Consider the following 10751-nt stretch of genomic DNA (forward strand, 5'->3'; position numbering starts at 1 on the left):
CTTTTTGCTATAATAAATATCCCAACTATTTAAAAAAATATAATAATTTTTATATATATTTTTCTACATATTTATGGGGGAAAGAAATTGCAATACGTGTCTACAAAATAGGGGATAGATTTATGGCATTTATTTTTTTACTAGTAATTGCGGCGATCTGCGATTTCTACCGGGACTTCAACATTGCGGCGGACAGATGTGACACTTTTTTGGGACCATTAACATTTATACAGCGATCAGAGCTAAAAATAGCCACTGATTACTGTGTAAATGTCACTGGGTTTAAGGGGTTAAATGTGTTCCCTCAGTGTGTTCTAACTGTGGGGGGGATGGGACTGCCTGGGGGAGGAGACGATCATTGTTTTCTATATGCTAGGAACACACGATCCGTCTCCTCTTCCCTGCCACAACGTGGATGTGTGTTTACACACACGCATACACGCTCATCGGCACCTCAGTGACGCGGCAGGAGCATGCGTGTTCCCCATACCCATTAATGAGGCCGCCGTACTGCTACAGTGTTTCGCACAGGGGAGCCATTCTGCCTCCATCAAACACTGTTGCATGGTCGGCAAGCGGTTAATGATAGGAACCAGCCAATATTGCACCCCTACTTATTGCATGCTACCCAGTAAGCCCTGGTTACATTACACCTGCTCTACATTGTAGTTTGACAGTAAAAAGGCTCCCTGTAACATTAATGATCAGCAGTGTGTCCACCTAGGTAAAAGCCCAATTTTACATTGGTGGTCAGGCAGTGGAGAGACACTCTAAAGCCCTCTTTTACATTGGTGAAACAGCTGTGACTGCTTTGACTGCTTTATTGAAACAAGAAGTTGTTTCCCCTTGTAAATCCCCTTTGCCATTTGGCAAAAACTAGTGTACATGCAGAATAATTCAGTGACAAAGGGGCAAATAGTATGTTCAGGGATGTTGCGTTTTGGAAGGCAACTTTCCCCAGAGTTTAGTGAATGCAGTGATATTTCACTTTGCAAAGGATACCCAATCGCATGGTAGGAAAATGTAAAAAAAAAAAAAAAAAAATTCTTGCACATGATTGGATGATGGATATCAGCAGAGCTTCAGCTCATTCACTAAGCTTGGGGGATAATTCCCTTGCATAGTGCAACTTCCTATGCAATGTGAACAAAATAAAATTGACCCTTTAGAGAAAAACTATTTATTTTAATCACTGCATAGGACCTGTCAATGAGTTACCCCCGACCCAGACTCCATAACAGCAAGGTCAATTGTTATTGCAATAAATATTCCATTTATATCCAAATATCTATTCCACTTTTACATATATCGAAGAGTTAATGGAACATTTTTACCCACCATGAATATATGAAGAAAAAGTAAAAAGGAGCTGTGACACAAAACTGCAGCCAGCGCCAGTCACGAATAGCATATGCCAGTCCTGCAAGCACCATTTGACCAGAAGTGAAAACGTATCCAATGAAGGTACCAGCGAGAGTGCGTCCTTTGACTGGCATCCATTCCAACACTATCAAACAAATAGAGACATTGGTTATAGGACTATGGGTTTGTGTAACCACACAACTAACAGATTTTATTTATCAATTACAATTTGCTGCTTTGTGTCAATTTAAATATTTTACGTTGGCTAAAATAAAATAAATGTTTTTAAGTGTTGGTTGTCTAAATATTTTTATATGTATACAACCATATATGACCTTTAGGTGTTACAGTACAGAACAGTGAGTTGGTTTATAGCAATATATGAGGTTTTCCACTAATGTAATCCAACCGATTTGAAGATTGTTGATCAAAGATCTCCTGACCTGAGTATATCCAACAATATAAGACCTGGCAGATGTCAAACATAATGGTGTATGTGGAATATTCTGTGGGCTGCTATGAGCTTTGTGGTCTACTTATTAATATTTATACACTAAATCATTCTATATGGCCTCCAATATTTTGCCAAGTCATCATAAAACCAGTTCATGAGCCTTGTTCTGCTTGGCACGGGAAATTTTGGTTACATGCAGAGATGTAGGCTGATATCGTTTTTATGCAAGGCCTTATTTTTATGCCCAGTCTGGTACTGAATTATTGAATAATTTACATTTACATGCTGCTGTACTATACTCTGCAGAACTGCTTTGGGCTGTTTTTTTTTTTTCTATTCTACTCAGTGATATAAAATGATTCACTCTTTAAGAATTGAAAAAGGATCAAAACGTGTATGAAAAGAATTTCTCATGAATGATGGAAACTCGAAAGACCAATTATACCCCAAAACAGATTAAAAATTCTTAATGTATTACATAAAAAACGTTCTGAACTATACAAGGATACTATTACATTCGATCAATCTCACCTGACTATACTTTTATCCACAATTCATCTTCCTTCACTCTCCCCATGACAACAGGAAACTCTAGAAAATCCTATCACTGAAATAGAACTGCAAGACGCTATAAAATCACTCAAACTATGAAAACGACCAGGTATCGACGGCCTCACAGCCACTTACTATAAATGTTTCATGTCCCTACTATCTCCTTTCATGTTTGAAGTATTTAACTCCCTCCTTAAAGGTCTCTATTTCTGAAAAGAATCACTCACTGCCTCTATTCAGGGCCGTCTTTACCATAGGACAAAAAGGGGCAGCTGCCCAGGGCCCTGTCACTGTTGGGGGCCCAAAGCAACCCCCTTTGGAAAAAAAAAATGTTAAAAATGTTTTTTATTATTTTTTTGTTAGGGGTCCGGAGGCCCCCAGGGCCCCAGATGGCAACCCCCATTTTTTTTATTTTTTTTTTAATAAAAAACTTTTTTTTAAAATATATTTAACCACTTGCCGACCGCGCACCGTCGATATACGTCCACAAGGTGGCTCTGCTGGGCGAGAGCACGTAATATGACGTCCTCTCTCCCAGCCGCCACTAGGGGCGCGCGCGCGCCCCCCCCGCTCGCCCCTGACTCCCGTGCGTGTGCCTGGCGGGCGCGATCGCCGCCGGGCACACGCGATCGCTCGGTACAGAGCGGGGACCGGGAGCTGTGTGTGTAAACACACAGCTCCCGGTCCTGTCAGCAGGGGAAATGCTGATCTTCGGTTCATACAATGTATGAACCGAGGATCAGTGTTTCCCCTAGTGAGGCCACCCCCCCCCCCCACAGTAAGAACACACCCAGGCATACTTAACCCCTTCCCCGCCCCCTAGTGTTAACCCCTTCACTGCCAGTGGCATTTTTATAGTAATCCAATGCATTTTTATAGCACTGATCGCTATAAAAATGCCAATGGTCCCAAAAATGTGTCAAAAGTGTCCGAAGTGTCCGCCATAATGTCGCAGTACCGAAAAAAAAAAATCGCTGATCGCCGCCATTACTAGTAAAAAAAATATAATAAAAATGACATAAAACTACCCCCTATTTTGTAAACGCTATAACTTTTGCGCAAACCAATCAATAAACGCTTATTGCGATTTTTTTTACGAAAAATATGTAGAAGAAAACGTATCGGCCTAAACTGAGGGAAAAAAATGTTTTTTTATATATTTTTGGGTGATATTTATTATAGCAAAATGTAAAAAATATTAATTTTTTTCAAAATTGTCGCTCTATTTTTGTTTATAGCGCAAAAACTAAAAACCGCAGAGGTGATCAAATACCACCAAAAGAAAGCTCTATTTGTGGGAAAAAAAGGACGCCAATTTTGTTTGGGAGCCACGTCGCACGACCGCGCAATTGTCTGTTAAAGCGACAGAGTCCCGAATCGCAAAAAGTACTCTGGTCTTTAGGCAGCAATATGGTCCGGGGGGTAAGTGGTTAATATATTTTTATTTTATTTTTTATTAAAGGGCCAATTTTTTTTTTAGAGGTCTGGAGGTCCCCAGGGGCCCATAGTTCCCCAGGGCCCCGGATGACAACCCCCCTTTTTTTATAAAAAAAAACTTTGTTTATATATTTCTGCCGCCCATTAAGCCCCTGTGCTGCCCACAAATCAGGCTGAAAATCATCAGCGGCACGCAGCCAGTGACAGTACTGCTTCCCTTCCAAGTGTTTTAAAATGTACAGCACCCCTGGCTTCCCTTTAGACGTTTACTTCTCCCTTCCTGCCACTGGGTGCTGCTTGTATATAAAAGTGAATTAGAATGTGATTTTATAACATCCCCAGTTTGCTCTTCCCGAGGCTGACTTCATGTCCTGCTCCTCAAGGTATGTCACTGTTTGCTAATCTATATTGTAAACAGAAGTTTTCTGTAGAGTGTGCCCAAAGTCTTTATAATATTTAATGATTCACTGCAGGTCTGGTCAGTGTTTTAAAAAGTTTCCCTATTTTACACATGGCATGGCATGGGGGTCACAGCACCGTCTGTCCATTCTGCTTTAGCACCATGGGACCCCATGCCATGCCATGTTTAAAATAGAGGAACTCTTTAAATCACAGACCAGACCTGCAGTCCAGGCTGAGTAAGGCCTCTGAGCACATGGCATTACTGTCTGTATTTAACTGCTTGATGGGCTTATTTTGGGCCTGGCTGGTTCACATGTATGTGTTTTGGCGGCCCACATTTGCGCAGGCACAGCAGCCCATTTATTTGAATGGGCCACCATGCCTGCGTTTCCTGCAAAGAAAAGCGCATGCCTCATGTAATAGGCTGCACACACGGCACACCTATGCCCATCAAGCACTGAAATACATTCTGCTGTCTGCTGTGACTTATCTGCAGTTCCTGCACTGTCAAACTTGCTTTATTTTTAGACGTTTAGGTCACGCTTTTAAAAACACAGTGCGTGGTGCAAAAGCAGAATGGATTTCAAGGCAACTGTATTTTTAAAATGCTGAATGCACCTTTTATTCTGCAGGAAACAAAGGCATGGCAGCCCATTCAAATCAATGGGCTGCTGTGCCTGCACAAATGAGGGCCACCAAAACACATACATGTGAACCAGCCAGGCCCAAAATAAGCTGGAGGGGGGCCCAAAAAATGTTTTGCCCAGGGCCCAAACCATATTAAAGACGGCCCTGCCTCTATTTCTATGATCCCCAAACCTAACACAGATGATACATCTTGGTCTAATTATAGACCAATATCAATCCTTAATGTAGATATCAAGATATTAGCCAAAATTCTCGCTTCTAGACTTAACCCCATTATAGGCTCTCTAATTCACAAAGATCAAACTGGATTTATTCCTTTAGGACAGGCTGGTGACAACATATGCCGAGCTACACTTTTAGCTCATGTGGCTCGCACTCGCCAAATTCCAACATGTTTCCTTTCATTGGACTTACGAAAGGCGTTAGATTCATTGTCATGGCCTTACCTACACTCTATCCTTAGTAGATTGGGATTCGGTCCTCTTTTTCTGAGATGGATCACTACTCTATATCAGCATCCTAAGGCATATATAACCTATTCGGGATTTAAATCTGACCAATTTAACATTGAAAGAGGTACTAGACAAGGCTGTCCCCTTTCCCCTCTCCTCTTTGATTTAGCAATTGAACCCCTTGCCCAACTCATTAGATTCAATCCAGACATAAGAGGATTAGAATTAGGTGGTTATCATCATAAGCTATGCATGTTTGCAGATGATGTGCTACTATTCCTTACCTCACCTATAACATCAGTACCAACTCTTCTAGATGTCCTCTTCAAATATGAAGAAGTATCGAGCCTTAAGATAAATCCTCACAAATCCAAAGCCCTTAATGTATTCCTAACTCTCGATATCCAAACCCAATTAGTTAATTCCTTACCATTTATATGGACAATGACATATATTACATATCTAGGAATTAACATTATGGCTAATCCTACAGAGTTCTATGCAACAAACTATTCACCAATGCTAACACAACTTAATAAACTTCTCACAAATTGTTCAACTTTACCTTTAGCATGGATGGGCAGAATTTCAGCAATAAAAATTTCTATCCTCCCAAAAATACTATACCTTTTTAGAGTTCTTCCCGTTACGATACCATCACACTTCTTATGAATATTACAAAGTAAAACTTTACAATATATATGGGGTAGGACGAAACCCTGATTACCTAAACCTATATATTGTCCTAGAATCCGGGGAGGTCTGGAAGTACCGGATATTACTATGCAGCCCAATTGTCATTATTACCCAAATATCATGCAACGACTGAAACCCCACTATGGGTGGCATTGGAATCAGTTGATTGTGACACTCTCTCTACTACAAATCTTTTATGGTTCTCTCCTATTCAAAGAAAGATTGTGAAAACCCCCATAACGAAACATAGCCTGTCTCTTTGGGACAGACTGAAAACGCGGTTTGGCCTGCAATCTCGCCACAATCCTCTATTTTCCTTTTTTCATAACCCATCATTCTATCCAGCCTGGTCCTCCCCAGCCTCCTTTTCAGCTTGGTCAAAGAGAGGATTGACTTGTGCACATCATTTTTATACATTCACATCTATTACTTCATTTCCAACCTTACAAGAAAAACACAATATTCCTATTAGAGAAACCTTTAGGTATCTGCAAATTAAAAACTTTTTTTACAAATAATGCACTGTCAGACCCGACATTCCCAAATCTCACTACCTTTGAACAAGCCTGTAAAACTGATCCTAATAGGCGTGGACTAATTTCTGATTTCTATAACCAATTACTTTCACACACCACTTCCTCTCCCCTAACCTATACTAACAAATGGGAAAGAGACCTTCAATTACAAATTGGATAAATCTGGCAAGCCACCAAATCGGCCTTGCCGAATATAGTGGCTCTTAACCACTTAAGCCCCGGATCATATTGCTGGTCAAAGACCAGGCCACTTTTTGCGATTCGGCACTGCATCGCTTTAACTGACAATTGCGCGGTCGTGCGACATGGCTCCCAAACAAAATTGGCGTCCTTTTTTCCCCACAAATAGAGCTTTCTTTTGGTGGTATTTGATCACCTCTGCGGTTTTTAGTTTTTACGCTATAAACAAAAATAGAGCCACAATTTAGAAAAAAATGTCCGCCGGGCATGCGCGTCGGCGTCAGGGGCGAGTGGGCCCCTATTGACTGCTCGGCGAGATGACGTAGATCTACGTGATCTCGCCCAGCATATAACTGCGGCGGCTGGTCGGCAAGCGGTTAAAAAAAATTACAAAGTTCTTACTAGGTGGTACCTGGTTCCTACCAGAATTTCAAAATTCTCTCCACAATATCCTCCCCACTGCTTCCGAGGCTGCCTTACCCATGGTACATATATGGTGGGAATGCAAAATAGTTAAATCATTTTGGTCAGAAGTGTTTCAAATCCTTAACACAATGTTGAACACTATTCTACCACCTGATCCAGCTACGGCACTCCTGAACAGTAAACCCCACACCCTATGACATCGTCAATTTAAACTAATGCTTTTCATAATCACAGCAGCATAGCAGACTATTGCAACAGCATGAAAATCTGACTCACTATGTATTTTATCAGTCAAAAACAGGATTACTCAATCCATGATTCATGCAAAAACAGAAGCAATCTTTCTTGACAATATATCCAAATATGAAGCCTTGTGGAGACCATGGTTTGAGCATTTCCTACCTCCGGGTTTTGATAAAATATTGTTGTCTCTATGCCCTATAAATATCCTCTCTGGAAATATTCCTCATTCTCCACTTTAGTGTTCCCTTACCTTAAACTGGTTTAGTTTTACTTTATTTTTCTTACAAACAAGTTTAACCAACCAAAACAAGGGTCATCTGAGATAGTTAGAAATATAAATTAATCTCCAGATAACACCAAGCCAATTAGCAGGAACTTGGCTCTGGAATATATAATTAATTTCTCATTATTTTGGGTTATTTTGACCCACTATATGAAGCAATAACTAAATATTAGCTTCTATATTCTCCTATGTTGATTATATATGATTGTTATTGATTATAGCTAAAATAACATCACTAAATTGTTATGACAACTGAAATGTTACACTAATGAATATTCCTTACATTTGGTTCTATATACTTCATGAGAGAAGCATAGTTATAACTGCTTTTTTGCATTTTATTCTTTTCATTGTATTTTACTAATGTGAATGGTATTATTCTTATGACCTTTGTTATGCTTTATGAAAACATAATAAAATATTCAAACAGAATGATGGAAACTTACTTAAGCACAGTGTGTTAAGTAGGACACTGGAGAAGGTCATTCCACTAATAAGTCTGAAGAATACATAGCATGGGAAGTTGGGCAGGAAGGCCACAAGAGTACCGGCTACTGACATCTGCATATATGACCAGATAAGGATTGTCCGACGACCGAACCTGCAGCCAAACAGAAGTTTTGCTTTTTAATCCAGACTATGGTAGATATTACAAGAGTGGTCCAGGGCTACAAATTAAACAGAATTTTACTTCGGAAAGTACAGGTTGGCTTGTTAGCAAATATCAACTTTACAGGTGATAAAGTCACTGAATTAAATTGGCATGAATTATTAGATTCTAGCATTAATTTAAGTCTATTATTACATTTTTTTCATCTTTAAAATCCAAAATTTAAATGTAACATTTCCAAGAAGGAAAATACAGTTAACGTGAGAGTTTTAGAATATCCTCCAGTGAATTCTTATGGAGATGTTCTTACCTTGTTTTACATTATGTTGAATACCTTGTATATAAAATCACGAATGAAGGCATGTAACTATTTCATTGGGCAACTGTATAGTATAGAGATGGGGTTCTCGGCCTGAATACGGCCCTAGGCTTGGTGATCTAGTTTTAATTCACCACTAGCTCTGGGAGGTAAAATACCATTCAGTCGATTTACAAGTTCAGATTATGCAAGACTGGGTTAACCAAGTCCAAGTGCTTCCCAGTGAATTGTGGTTCCATAGCAGATTATAATAAATACAATTCTAAAACGTTTAATAACTATAACTGCCAGAAAACTGGAAATATCTGAAAGTTGTTACAATGAAAATAAATCTTACTTGTCTGAAAGGCCTCCAAAAATGGCTCCACCCAGCAAAACGCCAACCATGTACACAGACTGTGCCATCTGCTTCATGGGACGCAGGTCACATATCAGATCCCACTGAAATGGAAAGGATAACTTTGAATCCTCATAGAGCTGCCAGTTAGATATAAATGAATCTAAATAAAGTTAGTAACTTAATAAGCTTTGCCCCTCACCTTACAACCATACGTGTTTTAGGTTCTCAGGTGTGTACTAAAGAGTGCCTAGTACAAGAGTTCATCTCACTTTATTGACTTATTAAAACATTGACTGGTTAAGAGCATTGAATACAGCCAATGCTTTTCAGGTAGAAAAAAGCTTCACCCTTGCTCAGCGCTTGAGCAGTTGATGTTAATAAAATCATGATAGAATGCACTAGGGGACCTGTGCTAAGGCTCGATGAAGACTAACGTCTCCTGATGGCACTTAAGGTGGTAACAGAACGGTATGAAATTTGCATATTTACAGGGCATGATATAATAGCTCAACTCATTTCACACTGTCAACAGATTAAACTTTTCAACAGGTACATTTTCCCACTACTGTAGTGACTAGACAGACCTGTTCTGTTTTCTAGACCCCATGTATGCCATTGGCATACTTTTAGACAATAAATGATCAAAGCTAGGACAATACAGGATCAGCGCCAACAGAGATCATTCTAGATGGGCACATTAACATTTAATAGGAATGTTATGATGGTACTCACCTCTGTAATGATAGATGACCGGATAACACTTCTGTCATATACCCAACCATCAACACATGACTCTGTTTCTATTCCTGTGATATTTGCCATTGTGGCATTGGGATGAAGGAAGCTCCACTGGGGTTCAGTAAATCTCCTGCATTTCTCTGGTTGGCCTTTCTGATCAGTTGGCACAGTTATCCTTAAAAATTCTTGGTACGTTAGACCATCGGTGCCATTGATGCCAGGTTTTGGTTCACAGTGGTGAGCTGGAAAAGCTGCGGTGAAGTTCTGTAGGAAGTTGTGAGTTGCCACCATGAGGACGGGAAATGCCAGAAATATACTGTGCACGATCTGAAACGTGCCAACTCCACCCAATCGATCAAGAAGATCTGCAAATGCCATGTTGCCAAATCTATATTGCAAGGAGGAAATGCAAGAATAATAAGCAAGACAGTTTTTGTCAAATACTGAATGCAGCAATTTTTTAGTACAGTAAGTTGGGGCACCCACTTCTGGCCAGGCAGCTGATTGGCTCAGAAAGTAGTACTTGCAAATTCTAGTTATTTGTTGGTTAGTAAGAACTCATCAACCTCTATGCAGAGAAGACAGAGCACTTTCTAGCTATGTGCCTGCTTTATAGACCCATGCCTATTTTACCTTTTTGTTTCAGATAGAGAATAGAATAGTTAAAACCCCTTTCATTTATTTTTTTATTTTTTGCCAGCTGCAACCCTCAGGGATGAACTAAATTCACTTCCTCTCCCAGATACAACAGAAAATAAAGGGGTTTCTCCAAAATACAGAAATCCCTTCTTAGACAGGTATCACTAGAACAAGTGTTCCCATTGAAAGATTTCCCCACTATTCCTGTTCTAACGCTTATAAGGGAGGCCTAATACTGTTTACTACCTACCACAGTTCACTTTATTGTATGATTACCTGATGAGTTATGAGATGTTTTGTTTCGAGAATTTGATGATGTCAGAACTCTGGATGCCCTCCCGTCTTCAGGTTTCCAGTGGAGGGCTGTGTATCTGACAATATCTGACAATATCCTGAACCCTTATATACAGTTCACACCTTGGAGACCAAGCCTG

General features: G+C 39.9%; 1 protein-coding gene across 1 annotated transcript; it reads right to left on the reverse strand.

Moving 5' to 3' along the window:
• Window positions 1-9563: 9563 nt before the first annotated feature.
• Window positions 9564-10286, reverse strand: LOC120917380 (solute carrier family 22 member 20-like). Its single transcript, XM_040328637.1, has one exon. It carries the CDS (start codon window positions 10054-10056, stop codon window positions 9625-9627), a length of 432 nt encoding a protein of 143 aa, XP_040184571.1. The 5' UTR covers window positions 10057-10286; the 3' UTR covers window positions 9564-9624.
• Window positions 10287-10751: the final 465 nt, after the last annotated feature.

This window comes from Rana temporaria, chromosome 11 (genome assembly GCF_905171775.1).
Source record: "Rana temporaria chromosome 11, aRanTem1.1, whole genome shotgun sequence".
Classification (NCBI taxonomy): domain Eukaryota; kingdom Metazoa; phylum Chordata; class Amphibia; order Anura; family Ranidae; genus Rana; species Rana temporaria.

Bases quoted from the DNA above. Each gene is read 5' to 3' on its own strand.
- LOC120917380 (XM_040328637.1), bottom strand. From the start codon at position 10,056: ATGGCATTTGCAGATCTTCTTGATCGATTGGGTGGAGTTGGCACGTTT.